The following is a 14,926-nucleotide window of genomic DNA, read 5'->3' as shown; positions in this document are numbered from 1 at the left end:
CTCCTTGCTCTTCCTCACACATGCCCGGCACAGCCCCACTTTCTGTCCATTGCACTGTCTACTCTTTCTGTCACTATCCCTTTGACCTTCAGCATGTTTCTCCCTGACTTTGAGTACACTCATCTGTAAAATGCTAATAGTAATAGTACCTACCTCATAGAGCTTTTATGCAGATTAAATGAATTAATATATGTAGGTAATCTGGCCTACACTTCGTATTTGTTGAATGGAAGAATAACCAAATGAAAGAGAAAGTTCTCCCAAGGATTATAGCAAGGACCTTCTTTTTGATCTTGCTTCCCTGATCTTTCTATCCAAGGCTTTCTCCACAACCAAGACAGAAGCGTCTGACCACATCATACCCCCATCTAAATCCTGTGCTCCAGTGCCCTCAGCATAAACCCCAAGCTCCAGGCTAATGTTTTGCTCACCCCATCCTATGATAATTTTAATGAGAAGCAGACTCTCAAACTACTTGTTTCCATCAGGAAATCCAGCAGTGCCATAAAAAGTGTTGACTCCAGCACATGGGACAAGAGACATGTGCTAATAACCCTCTTCTGGCTTTCAAGAAAAATTCCCAATTACTTATACCTTCCAGAAAATAGATGTTTATTTAATATTAATACCAAGGCAACAAGTTATTTAAAAAGATACTAAAATATAATTGCAAACCTCTAAAAAGTCAACATTACAGGTAGCACCCATACAACCCTGCAACAATAGCTGAAGTCCAGGCATCTTACAGGACTCCTTTGTTAGAAATTACATTGTGAGGGCAATCTATTTTGTCCAAACCATATGGATGCTGTGCAATAAAGCGAGGAAAATGCCTTTTTGCATTTTGCAGTGTAAGTTTCTCAGAGGAGTCTAAGAGGTGTTCAATCATTCAGCTGACATTTAGTGGACACACTGTTTAATAACAAGACCGACCTCAACGTGTTGTAAGGTTTAGATAAAATGAAGGCAAACTTTAAAAAGCTAGGACCTCCAGGGAGCATAAAAATGGCTTTTTTTGGTAAATTATTTATTGAAGTATAGCACGCAGAAACTGCAAAAAACATACACGTACAGCTGCATGCATTTTCACAATGTGTAAATTATTTTTTAAAAGATTCTGGAAAAAGGATTATTTTTCCCTCCAGTGCATTCATCCAAAGCGAGGGCCATAGGCATTTGAAATAGATGACGTCATCTGTAAGGAAAGATGCGAGGTGACTTTGGGCGGGGCGGGGGGGGGGGGTCTTGACGTCATCCCGCAGCAGCTTCCTTTCCCCGCCTACTTCTTTCGCTCGAATGGGTCGTCACTTTAACACACACCTAGGTGAATCCGGAAGTAAACTGCCTAAACAACCGAATCGCGGACGGGGGGAGGCGGAGCCTCAGCAGGCGCCTGCGCATTGGCTGAAGTGAGGCCAACGGCCCGGCCTTGGGGGACGGGGCTCCAGGCAACGGCACCATATGCGCATGCGCATAGGCGACCTCCACCCCGTGCCAGGTGGGAGGGGCGGGGGGGGAGTGGGTAGGGTCGCGTGGCGCCTTCTGCGCCTGCGCTCGGGCGCAAGGTGGGGCCGCCGGCGCCCGCACTCTGGGGTTCTCGCAGGGGTAGGGGGCAAGGGTCCACTGTCACGCTGAGACGGGTGGCGGGATGGCGATGGCCTCTGGGTCCTCGGACTTGGTCGGCTCCGGAGCGCCCCCGCCTGGCGGGGGAGCCCAGGCGGCGGCGGCGGCAGCTGAGGAGGAGGAGCGAGAGGTGGTACGGGTCCGAGTCAAGGTGAGGCTGGCGGCCCGGAGCTCCCAGGGGAGGGCAAGGTGGCTGCCCTAGGATGGAGGGCGGGACCTGATATTTGGGGTGTTACCTGAGGGGCGAGGCTTGAGGGCAGAGTGATGGTGGCGGGCGGGAGGCGGCTGGGGGGCTGGACCGGGAATGCAGGGGCAGGGCGTGAAGGCGTGGGGACTGAAAATGGAGGATAGGGACCTATGGAATGGATAGGTGGAGATTATGGGCCGAGAGGAGGAGCTGTAGGGTTGAAGGAGGGGCCTTAATCGTTGGGAAGTGGGGCCCTGAGGAATGAGGGGGGCTACTGCTGTCTGAAAAGGAGGCGCTGAAGTCAGTTCACGTATGTGTTGAGAGTGCACCCTGAAGGAGCTGACCTGCTCGTCGGGGAGACACACAGCTAAATCAATGAGATGCTTTGGACACTGGTGAATGTCATGAGGAAATAACGAAAAAGATTGTGAACTAGGGAGTTACTTTAGCCAAGGTTGTGTAGGGAACTCCCCAGAGAGGTATTGAAGGAGAAGAGACCCGAATAAAAAGGAGTCAGCCATACGCATGTCAGCGGGGAAGAGTGTTCTAGGCAGAGGGAACAGCAAGAGCAAAGGCTGAGAGGTGGGGATGAGCTTGGCATGTTCCCTTAAGTTCCCATGTTGGCTGGAAGCGAGAGAGTGAGGGGAAGAGTGGTAGGAGGTGAAAGAGAGGTAAGAGAGGGGCGGACTGGGAGGGCCTTTGGTGTGTACTCTGAGTAAGAAGGCTGTTGCAGTGGTTCCAGCAAGCAGTGACTGGGGCGGCTCGGACTAGGGCGGTGGTATTGGTAGTGATAAGAGGGTAGATTCTGGAGACGTAAACATCGCTTCAGTGTAGTAGAGGAAGCTCTAAGGTAGAGGTTTGGGAGTGCAGAAAATAGACGATGTCTGAGCTGTGGTGAGCCAGTTGAAGAAGGTGGGAAGGACTTTCCAGACAGGGGGATCAGCACAAGCAAAGGCTTGGAGCCAGGATGTGTTCAAAGTAACTTCCAGCAATTTGGTAGGATCAGAGTGTAATGTTTGAAAAAGCTCACTGGAGGGAGGCTGGCTGGAGAGAGGGGTCCCATAGGCCCACCTGCTGGGGACTCTGGGGCTGCCTTTGAAGAGATTAAGCAAGGGAGTGTTGTAGATAGATGTGCTAGATTGGTCGCAGCCTGGAGGACTGACTTAGTAGGGGCCAGACTGGACATGGTGATCCTGCAAAGCATTGTTGAGGAGATCTAGAAGGATTGGATGCCAGGACTATTGCAGGAGCCTCCTCCTGGCTGGACTGCTGCTTGCTCCCTTGCCCCCTCCCCCAGTCTGTTCTTTGCAGAGCAGCCAGAAGGATCCTGTTAAGTCCTAAGTCCGACCACATCCCTGCTCTGCTCAGAACCCTCCCAAAGCTCCCTCTTCACCAGAGTCCTCACCATGGCCCAGAATGCCTGCCTTGGCCTGGCCCCCGCCACTTCTCTGGCCTTGCCTCCTATGCGCACTCCACTTTAGCGTGGCGAGGTGGCCCCTGATGGCCTACCCCATGTCTTCTCTCCTCAGAAATGTGAGAGCTGCTTGCCACCTGAGTTCCGCTCTTTTGCTGTGGACCCCCAGATCACCTCCCTCGATGTCTTACAGCACATCCTCATCCGAGCCTTTGACTTGAACGGGTGAGTGATGGGGTGCTGGGGACCGGCTCACGGGCCCCCCACCTCAGCAGCAGTCGTTTGGCTTCTGCATTGTTGTTGTCTGGTAGGGTTTTTGTGTGTTGTTTGTTTTTTATAAATAATCCCACGGTGAACAGCCATATTTGCACATCTTGAACTGTTTGGGGAAATCTAGTCATAGGATGAATTCCTCGCAGTGGTATTGCTGGCTTAAGGGCTGTACGCTTTTTAAAATGCCAGTGGATGGTTCCAAAATGCTCTCCTGACAGGTTTCACCAATTTACCATCTCACCAGCAGCATGTAAAATGCCTGTTTCCCTCACAAACACTGGTTACTGGAAAACACTGGAAAATTTGCCAACCTGATAGTTGAAAAGTGGTGTCTCTTGGGGGCAGGTGTGATGGTTATTTTGTTGTGGTGGTTATTTTGGAGGAATATGCGCACATGGCAACAAACTCAAAGAGTGCAAACGTGATTGCTGTTGAGGATGTTTCCATGGTTACAGTAGTTATCACACAACATACTTCTTTGCACAGTTGTGCCAGTGTATCTGAGGAACAAATTCTTAGTTGTTATTTGACTTTTCTTGCATAAACATTTTTTGTTGTGAAAAATAACATACAGATTGCTTTATTTTTTATGCAGTAAGAAGGCTGCTTTCTTCCTACTTCTGTCCCTCAGCTACCCTGTTACCCTCCCTAGGGGGGACCAACATTTTACCAGTTTCCAATGTGCTCTCCAGATACAAGCAGGTGTGTATCTGTTTCTGTGTTTGTGTAACAAAGTGGAGATAAACGATCTGACCTCAGGATGCCCACAGTCCTTGGCACAGTACCCAGCACATAGTGGGAAGTTGTTTTCAGCACCTTCTGTCTTCCCCTGCTTCTTTTGGAAACTGTCCCTGGGGCCTCCAGGAAACTGGGGCACTGAGCGCTGCCACGCCTCTTCTGTCCAGGAAGAAGAACTTTGGCATCAACTACCTGGGCCGGGATCGGCTGGGGCAGGAAGCTTACCTCTCACTCCTGTCTGACTGGGACCTCAGCATGGCCTTTGCCACCGCCTCCAAACCTTACCTGCAGCTGCGTGTAGATATTCGGCCCACTGAGGACAGTGAGTACCTGGCATCCCAGAGGCACTGCTCTGGGACCCACCCTTTCCCGATAGGATGACTCCACCCCTTGCAATACCTTCCCTCACAGTGGGCTAGGGAGGAAGGTATCCTAGGTCCAAATCCTGGCTTGGCCACTGGGCCTCAATTTCTTCACCTGTAAGGTAGAGATAATGCTATCTTAAGGCCACCATGAGGATTAATCAGGGAAATTCATGTAAAATGCCTGAAACAGTGCATGGCTACATAATGAATGCTCAAAAAGTATTAGCTCTGATAACAATAATTATTGTACTATATTTACCATTATGGCATATAATCTAGTAATGTATATTACAATTATTTAATTCAATATAACAATAGAGCTGTAGTGTTGTATGTTTCAGTTATTATAATGTGTAACTAGAATAATGCTGATTATAATAAAAGTAGTTGTATTTATTCATTCACTTGTTCTGCACTCATATACATTTGTTTGCACTCTTGCTCACTCATTCATTTGTTCCCTGGAACTCTCAGGCACTTCTCATATTTGTTCCCCAACTCTGGCCTGTGCTGGTCCCTGGGAGCACACAGATCAAATAAGACATGCTCCCCAGGGGCCGGCCCGGTGGTGCAGCGGTTAAGTGCGCACGTTCCGCTTCTCGGCGGCCCGGGTTTCGCCAGTTTGGATCCCGGGTGCAGACATGGCACCGCTTGGCATGCCATGCTGTGGTAGGCATCCCACATATAAAGTAGAAGAAGATGAGCACAGATGTTAGCTCAGGGCCAGTCTTCCTCAGCAAAAAGAGGAGGATTGGCAGCAGATGTTAGCTCAGGGCTAATCTTCCTCAAAAAAAAAAAAGACATGCTCCCCAAATGTGATTATGGACCATACATTAGATATTAGTGTTATATTTCCTGGGTATGGTAATGTATCATGGTTATTGAAGGAAAATGTCCTTGTTCTCAGGAAAAACACAGTTAAGTATTAAGGGGTAAAGTGTCATAATGTCTGCAAATAATCCAGCAAAAAATAATATGTATATATACAGAGAGAGCGAGATGAGGCACATGTGGCAAAAATGTGAACAGTTAGGAGACCTAGATGAAGGATGTGTGAATGTTTGATGTATTCATCTTTCTAACTTTATTGTAGATTTGAACATTTTTTTTTTTTTAAGATTTTATTTTTTCCTTTTTCTCCCCAAAGCCCCCCAGTACATAGTTGTATATTCTTGGTTGTGGGTCCTTCTAGTTGTGGCATGTGGGATGCTGCCTCAGCGTGGTTTGATGAGCAGTGCCATGTCCGCGCCCAGGATTCGAACCAACGAAACACTGGGCTGCCTGCAGCAGAGCGCGCGAACTTAACCACTCGGCCACGGGGCCAGCCCCGATTTGAAAATTTTTTAAATAAAAAGTTGCGGATTGGAAGGCATGGTTCCCAGCCTCGGGGAACTCATGTGCCCATTTGGGATGACTGAGGCATTTTATTAATGTCATAGTAACATATAAATAGCTAACATGGGTTGAACACTTGGGGCCATTCTACACACATAATATTTATTCATTGGATTGTCAAAACAGTCCTACAGGCTAGGACTGATCATTATCCTCATCTTATAGATGGGGAAGCTGAGGCTCAGAGAGGGGACAGGATTTGTCCATGTCACAGAGACAGTGAGTGGAGGAGCAGGATTTGAACCCAGGTAGTGGCTGAACTGACTCCAGAGTCCTTGCTCTTAACCTTTTGACTCTACAAAATTTTGGGCTTGTTAAGATGGACATCCTTGAGAAAAAGAGACAAGAGAAAAAGGGAGATAGGCAGAGAGAGAGAGAAACAAGAGTCAGAGAGAAAGGTGATGGAGACAGGCAGAGAGACAAGTGGAAAAAAACAAGTAGCCAGAGACACAGGAACCTCTGCCACTGAGTAGCCCTATGTGCTTAGGTCAGTCGCTTAATTAATTCCCCAAGCCTCGTTTGCTCAGCTGTAAAGTAGACATAGTAGCAGTATTTCAGTAAAGAAATCAAATCTGCTCAGCTAATAAACATGTGAAGAAAACCCCAACTTTATAAGAACTGAGAGGAATGCAAATAAAGCAGAGAGATGCACACCCATCAGTTTGGCAAAAAGACATTTAAAAGTCTTTTTTTAAAAAAAGCATCAGCTTTCCGGTTATTGATGAGTCTGTTCTTTTCCTGCTGTTGTCTTATTTACCAAATTCCTGCGTATACATGGGTTTGTTTCTGAATTCCTGATCCTCTTATATTGATCTCTTGTTAAATCCTAACCCAGTTCCATCTTGTTTTAATCACATAGCTTTTGATATGTTTTAATGTTTTCCTTTTTAAAAATATTTCTTGAACATTCTTGTGCGCTTACTGTTCTTTTCATTTAATAGAATTAGCTTATCATTGCTTTAAGATCCTAATGGGAATTTGATTGGAGTTTCATTTTTTAAAGAAACTAATTTTTAATCCCCAGTAAATACATCCTCCTTATTAAAAATTATTAAAACATTTCAAATAATGCTGGTCTTTTGGAACCACTATGCCTAATCTTAACTCCCTGCCCTTTTGCCCTGCAGGAACCACTTTGATCAGTTTGATACGTAACCTTGCAGGTCCTTTATTTATTCACTCAGACAGGCACACACACAAATTTATCCACATACAGAGATACAAAGTAGATTCGTATTTGTATATATACACAGATGGTGTGTGTTTAACATAAATGGTATCATACTCTACATTCATAAGTATCCAATAGATGGAGCTGTTATGAATATTATTAAGGCATTCTTGTGATCATGTTCATGACTGTGAAAGCAACAGGAATGTTGTGACCACTTGGACGGCCCGGTCCCTCTTTCTAAGGAAAAGTCAGTTTCTGTCACCTCTACAATTAGGAGATTACTGCGCCTAGACCTTCAGCCAATGTGTGCATTGGTGATCTGAATCCTCCTTCTGTCATATGTATTGCAAATATTTTTTCTCAGCTTATATTTTGTTTTATGGCTTTGTGGTGTCTTTTTTTGTCCTCTCAAAAATTAAAATTTGTATGCAGCCTTATACCTATATTGATGTTTTCCCTTATGATTTCTGAGTTTTTCCTCTTACTTTGAAGCATCTTCTCCATCCGCAATCTTATATAAATATTCTCTTACATTTTATTTTAATATGCTTATTTTCTTTTTTACATATAAATCTCTACTCTGTCAACATTGTGATAAGTAGACCTAGCTTTTTAAAAAATTCCACATAGTCAGTTATGCCAGCATCATTTATTAAATAACCACCTTTTCTACACTGATTGGAAATGCCGCTTTTGTCATATACTGAGTTCCCCTATGAACTTGGATTTATTTCTGGGCTTTCTATTGCATTCCACTGGTTGGCTCCATTTGTCTATTGCTATGCTAACACCATATTTTTAGCACAGTGGTTTTGTGGTAAATTTTAATAAGGCAAGCATTACCATCCTCCCACTATTCTTTTTTTGGCTCATCTTTTTCTTAACTATTTTTAAATGTGAATTCTTTCATATGAACCTTAAAATAATTTTATCCAGTTCCAGGAAAAACCCCATTAGATTTCTAATTGGCATTGCACAGAATCTATATGTTAATTTAGAGTTTGGGAAGTCTGAAAATTTTATGATGGGGAGATGTAGTGCGTATAGCATGTATTATGGAATACCACAAGCGGGGTCTGGGGCAGCACCCCATCATGAAACACTGGAATGTTTCTTCAGGGACGTGTGTATATGCACACTTAGTGGGTTACATGAAGACCATATATAGTCTCATGTCAGTTCAGATCAGCTTTGGCCACTAGATGAGTTTGTGCTTGTGGAAATCCTTTGCCCATTTTACTAATGGGTTCTTTTTTCCTTTCTTTAATCGATAAAGAATGGCTCTCTTTCCCTGGAACATTTCTGGCCTTGAGCGATGCTTTTTCTGACATTCACGTTGCTGCTCTTGCTTTCTGTTTGTTTGTGTTTGCCAGGTATGTCTTTAGGTTTCTTCAGTTTGCAACCTTTCTTTGTCACCTAGTTCAAGGTATGTCTCATAAAAACTTCACCGCTGGATTTATGCTTTTTTTTTTTTTGACACAAATGGCAGTGAAATCTTTAGGCCATTTTTTCCCTCCAGTGTCTCCCACCCTACCTGGCCCTTGAAATGGAAGCTTTAGAACACTTCAAATTCTTCTTCTTCTTCTGATCCCTAACCCTTAACTTCTGGGTTTTACTTAGATAGTAATTATTTTTCTTTTTAAATTCCAGCCTCTCATTATCTTTTCTTTATAGTAGGTTACTTATGTTTCAGGAATCCTAATGTACCACTTAATATTACAAACTCCCCATCACAGTATCTGTGTCATTTTCTGTTTAACTGTATATATGAAGCACCTGGAGGGACTGGCCCGTGGCCAAGTGCTTAAGTTCGCGGCCCAGGGTTTCGCCAGTTCGGATCCTGGGCATGGTCATGACACCGCTCATCAAGCCACGCTGAGGCGGCATCCCACATGCCACAGCTAGAAGGACCCACAACTAAAAATATACAGCTATGTACCGGGGGGCTTTGGGGAGAAAAAGGAAAAATAAAATCTTTAAAAAGAAAAGCACCTGGGGCCCATCACTGTTTACCCTCCCTTTTGCCTCCCCCACCTTGAGCCCTTGTAGTCTCATTCAGTAGTCATTTGCTTAGAGCACTTCTTTGTTCTCCTCCAATAAGGGGCATGGGGTAGCTGGACTCTCACGATCAGAATGTCTTTCTCTGGTTGCAATAGAGACATGCTCTCTTGGCTAAGTGCAGGGCCCTTGGATCTCAGGCATTTCTTCTCTGCTCCATGGGTGCCGTGAACCACTTGCTTCTTGCTCCCAGAGTTGTGGAACAGAAGCCCATTGCGAGTCTGACCTTTCTGTTGTAAGCGGCCTGCTTTTTGTCTTTGGAAGCTGGCAAGAGTTTTGCTTCATTCTTAGAATTGGGGCACTTTACCAGCATGTGAATAGTGAGCAGAGGCCTGTTGTATATACTGTTTCTTGATTAATCCTATCTGAGACTTGATGACCCATTTCTTCATCTCTGTGACATTTTCCTTCATACCTGTGTGATTATAATCCCAACCTGATCCCTTTTCTCCCCCTGCATTTTCTAGTATTTGCATATTGGGTCTCCTGGAGTTGCCCTCCAGGTATGTCTACTTTTTCCGCTCAAATCATCAACCTTCAGCCCTGTGCCTTGAAGGAGTTCTTATCTTTGGTCTTTCACACTGTTGACCTTCGTTTTGCCTGTTCAGTAGTGTGACCATCTTCATTTTACCTGTGAAGTGTTTTAATGCCCTGATTAACATTTTAACAATTTTTTTCAGGCTTTTTTTTTTTTTTTGGTGAGGAAGATTGGCCCTGAGCTAATATCTGTTGCCAATCTTCCTCTTTTTTCTTCCTCCCCAAAGCCCCAGTACACAGTTGTATATCCTAGTTGTAGGTCGTTCTAGTTCTTCTATGTGGGATGCCGCCACAGCATGGCTTGATGAGCGGTGTGTCGGTCTGCGCCCAGGATCCGAACCAATGAACCCCAGGCCACCGAAGCGGAGCACATGAACTTAACCACTCAGCCACAGGGCCAGCTCCTGATTAATGTTTTAGAAAGACCATTCTGGCGGCTGTTGGGAGAAGGTGGAGAAGGGCAAAGAGGAAGCAAGAGCTGGTTAGGAGGCAGATGCAAGAGAGAGATGTGGTGGCTGAGACAGGCCACCACATTGTGGAGATGAGAGAAGAAGTGGAATTGAAGTATGTTCTGCATGCAGAAGCCACGGGGCTTAGTGACAGTTTGGCCCTGGGAGTTGAGAGAGTGGGAGGCAGCAAGGATGTCCCTCAGGTTCCTGGCTTAAGCAACTGGAACAGATAGGGGTGCTGTTCCCTCACATGAGGAGCAGAGGAGGAGGTCGTGTCTGGAGTGGGTCTTGGGCTCCCGTTTTGAACCTCTTAGGTCTGCAGCGTGCTGTGAGACATCCAAGGAGAGGCAGTGACATCCAAATGTGGCCTGGGGTTTGCTTCCCCCTCAGCTCTGTGGGAGAGTACAGTGGACTCCATGGAAATGCTGCTTAGGGATGGTGTTTGCCTGCAAATGACAATGGCTGAAACAAATCAAAGTTGATTTGTTTCATATAATAGAGTTTGAAAGCCACTGGACGTTGCTTTTGTCAGCTAAGCAGCTCTGTGGCCCCAGGGCTGACATCTCTTCAGTCTCTCGAATTTACATTGAGGTGGCCAGTGCTGCTTCAGCCACTGCTTCACATTTGAGGCGAGAAGAAAGGACGTGAGGGGGAGTAAAGAAGACAGAGAAGGGGCGAACTTCTGCAATGTTCCATGGGCCAGAACTGGATAAAGTCAAGCATAGCATTACCTCCCCTGCCTAACATACGTGACATACGTGTTCCACAAATGCCTGTTCTAAAATCTGTCTGGGCGCTGGAGCAAGGTGAACGAGGTTCAGATCCCAGCCCCACCATTTCCTGGCTGTAGAATCTTGGCCACTTACTGGTTGTTCCACCCGTTTTTGTCATCGTCTGTAAAATGAGAATGGTAATGGTAGTGCATACCGATTTGGGAGGAGGACTAGCGTGAATGTGAGATTAAGAGTTTGGGTTCTCAAGCTTTGGGCCTGGGCTTCAAATTTTGGTTCTTTCACTCACTAGCTGTGGGGCCTTGGGCAACTGTCTTATCCTGACTGTGCCTGTTTCCTCATAGAAAGAGGGGCGATGATAATGGTGCCTAACTTACAGATGGATGTGAATATTAAATGAGTTAATATTTGCAAAGAGCTCAGAACACTTCCTGGCACTTAGCACTATGGAAGTGTTGTCTCATGTTCTTAGTATTTACATTCAAGTTAAGCCCCTGTCAGGGTACCTGGCTCATTGTAAGTGCTAATAAATATTACTTTATATTATTAAAATATTACTATCAGAGTCTGCCCAGCCATTTTGTGAGACAGTTACCCAAAACAGTTTTAATTTTTGTGTGACTTGGATGACATGGGAAGAGAGAGTGGGAGCCGTCTGTTGCCCTGTGGGTGGCCCGGCTTTGGTAGGAGAGGAACCTGGCCCTGAGGTCTGGGTTTCTCATTCCCATTCTCACATCACATCATTCTGTGTGCCCAGGCCCGCTGCTGGAGGACTGGGACATTATCAGCCCCAAGGATGTCATTGGCTCCGACGTGCTGCTGGCTGAGAAACGGTCATCGCTGACGACAGCTGCCCTGCCCTTCACACAGTCAATACTCTCTCAGGTGGTTTCTGGGACCCCTGGGGCCCAGCTAGGGTTGGAGGGCAGGGCCTACCTGGCACTCCTGATCCTGAGCATTCTGGTTGGCACCTGCCCCTGTCCTGCCCAGCTGACTGGTGGCCTCTCGCCCCCTTTCCTTCACAGGTGGGCCGCACCTTGTCTAAGGTCCAGCAGGTGCTAAGCTGGTCATATGGGGAAGATGTCAAGCCCTTCAAGCCACCCCTGAGCGATGCTGAGTTTCACACATACCTGAACCACGAGGGCCAGCTCTCCCGCCCCGAGGAGTTGCGCCTGCGGATCTATCATGGTGGTGTTGAGCCCTCCCTGCGGAAGGTGAGCCTCCTCGGTCACACATTGGCTCCATCACTCCTGCAGTCGTGAAGAGCTCATGAGACACATGCAAGGACCACACTGTTGTGGGATGGCCGTGGAGATATTCCAGGGCAGCAAGCTCTCCTTCCGGGGGGGGCAGGAGTCAGAGGTGGGAAGGCAGACTTTTCTGAAGGAGGACAAAGGCCCAGGGAGGGTGAGTGATGACAGATAGACACTGGGGTGTGGCAGCTCATCTGGAGAACTTCAGCCTCATCCCTTTTGTCCCTGGCCAGGTGGTGTGGCGGTACCTGCTGAATGTGTATCCAGACGGGTTGACAGGCCGTGAGCGGATGGACTACATGAAACGCAAGAGTCGCGAGTATGAGCAGCTCAAGAGCGAGTGGGCACAGCGAGCAAGCCCCGAGGACCTGGAATTCATCCGAAGTACAGTCCTCAAGGATGTCCTGCGTACTGACCGGGCCCACCCCTACTATGCAGGGCCTGAGGATGGCCCACACCTGCGAGCACTACACGACCTGCTCACCACCTATGCTGTTACCCACCCACAGGTGTCCTACTGCCAGGGCATGAGCGACCTTGCCTCGCCCATCCTTGCTGTCATGGACCACGAAGGCCATGCCTTTGTCTGCTTTTGTGGCATCATGAAGCGCCTGTCTGCGAACTTCCATCCTGATGGCCGTGCCATGGCCACCAAGTTCGCCCATCTCAAGCTGCTGCTGCGACATGCTGACCCTGACTTCTACCAGTACTTGCAAGAAGCTGGTGCTGATGACCTCTTCTTCTGTTACCGCTGGCTACTACTCGAGCTCAAGCGTGAGTTCGCCTTTGACGATGCCCTCCGCATGCTTGAGGTCACCTGGAGTTCACTGCCCCCTGATCCTCCTGAACACGAGGTAGAGCTTGTCGGACCCCCCAGCCAAGTGGCAGACGCTGGTTTTGGTGGCCACAGGGGGCGGCCTGTGAGACAGAGGCACATGCTAAGGCCTGCCGGTGGAGGCCGTGCCTTCGAAGATGCTGTGGACCACTTGGCCATGACCAGCCAGGGGCCTAGTGGTGGGGGGCGTCTCCTGAGACAAGCCAGCCTGGATGACCTTCAGCAACTCAGGGATAACACAGGCCCCAGGAGGGACCCTCTGGTCCAGCTGCCCCGCCCAGCTGCCCTTATCAGCTGCAAGTCTCTCTCTGAGCCCTTGCTGAATTCCCCAGACCCATTGCTCTCTTCCTCTTCCCGCCCTGATTCCCCATCCTCCTCATCTCCGCCATCCACCCAGGAGGCCTCTCCCGCTGGCGACATGGCTGCAGGATCCCCCTCCATGCCAGAGTTGGGATCCCCACAAGACCCTGGGAAGTCCCTGCCACCCTCACCCCCACTGGGCCTGCCTCCGCCCCAGGAGTTTGGCCGGGGAAACCCATTCATGCTCTTCCTCTGCCTTGCCATCCTGCTGGAGCACCGTGACCACATCATGCGCAATGGGCTGGATTACAACGAGCTGGCCATGCATTTTGACCGTCTCGTGCGAAAACACCACCTGGGGCGTGTCCTGCGCCGGGCCAAGGCTCTCTTCGCTGATTACCTGCAGTCAGAGGTGTGGGACTCAGAGGAGGGAGCCGAGGCCACGGCCCCATCTTGATTGGGCTCCCTCCACCCCACCATCAGCCCTACCATATTTTCGTTCTCTGCCATAAGGGCCTACACGTGAGACCCCACCTCCCTGCCTGCCAGCCCTAGACCTGTCGGAGCATGGGGCCCTCTCTCCCCAGGTCTGAGAGTATGGGGCTCTGCTTTGGCACTGCCCCATGGAGGCCATGGCCTCTTTTTTCTGTTTTTGTCGTTTTGTTTTTAACAACTGTACTTTGCACACATGAAGGTCTTCGTGGTCTGTGTATTTCTCTGCCCCCTCCCTGGTTTTTGTTGTAGTGGAGTCCTCGGGGGCTCTTTACCTCATGGAGCGGAAATACTTCACTTGGTGGAAAGTGGCTTCTGCTTCCCCAGTGGCGGGAGAGTGGTGGGGGAGTGCTGAGAATCAGTTCTAGAAGGCGAGCCCAGGTCGAGGACTGCTTGAGGAAGGCCTAAGGCTGTTTTGTGGTACATCTGTCTGCCTCTAAGGGTCTGGATTATGGGTGTGAATGCATATTCTCAGGACAAGCCCCTGAATGAGGAATGAGAAAGAGAGTTCCTGACTCAAAAAGAGCAAGGTTCATTACAAAGACTGGGAAGTATGAGCTACTGAGAGAGAAACGTTGGGCCAGCCACCTCTGGCATTCCACATGTCACCATTTCTAGGATCCAGACCCTTCCCTGTGAGTCTTAGGCACTAGTGCTGGCAGTCCTGGGCACGAGTCTAAGGCTCCTATTTTTGTCACTTGCTTTGGGGCCAGCTTGAGGGACTGTGGCCTTGCCATGCCTAGGGCTCTAAGCCCTAAACTGGGTTTCCAGCTCGTGGGTACCTGTCTAACTGTTTCAGCAATAGAAACCATTTATTTGCCTTCTCCATCCTACTGATGTAGACAAACAAATCAAGCACTGATAAAGCTCAGGCCCTAAAAGAAGTCACCTACTTATTTGGAGGATAGTGATCAAAAGAAGGTCCTTTTTCCCACTTAACTTCTCAGAAGGTGGATTATCTCACAGGCTGGGTACTGTCCTCCACAAAGGACATGGCAGACGAGGTAACTGGGGTCCTTCAGGTCATGACCTTGCTGTGCCAGGTTCCGGCCAGAAGTTGCTCCACTAGGCAATGCTAACAGAGGTGAGGGGCATCAGGGCA

The 14,926-nt window shown here is 48.0% G+C and overlaps 1 protein-coding gene across 1 annotated transcript; it reads left to right on the top strand.

Annotated features, from left to right (window-relative positions):
* The first annotated feature begins 1,434 nt into the window (after window positions 1-1,434).
* TBC1D25 (TBC1 domain family member 25) lies at window positions 1,435-14,043 on the top strand. Its single transcript, XM_014835291.3, has 6 exons — window positions 1,435-1,774; window positions 3,340-3,449; window positions 4,403-4,557; window positions 11,702-11,829; window positions 11,970-12,158; window positions 12,431-14,043. The coding sequence occupies exons 1-6, from the start codon at window positions 1,649-1,651 to the stop codon at window positions 13,787-13,789; spliced, it is 2,067 nt and encodes a 688-aa protein (XP_014690777.1). The 5' UTR covers window positions 1,435-1,648; the 3' UTR covers window positions 13,790-14,043.
* The last annotated feature ends 883 nt before the right edge of the window (window positions 14,044-14,926 follow it).

This window comes from Equus asinus, chromosome X (assembly GCF_041296235.1).
Source record: "Equus asinus isolate D_3611 breed Donkey chromosome X, EquAss-T2T_v2, whole genome shotgun sequence".
In the NCBI taxonomy this organism is placed as follows: Eukaryota; Metazoa; Chordata; class Mammalia; order Perissodactyla; family Equidae; genus Equus; species Equus asinus.
Note: the sequence above shows the minus strand (reverse complement) of the source record. Positions and strands in the feature narration are given on the sequence as shown.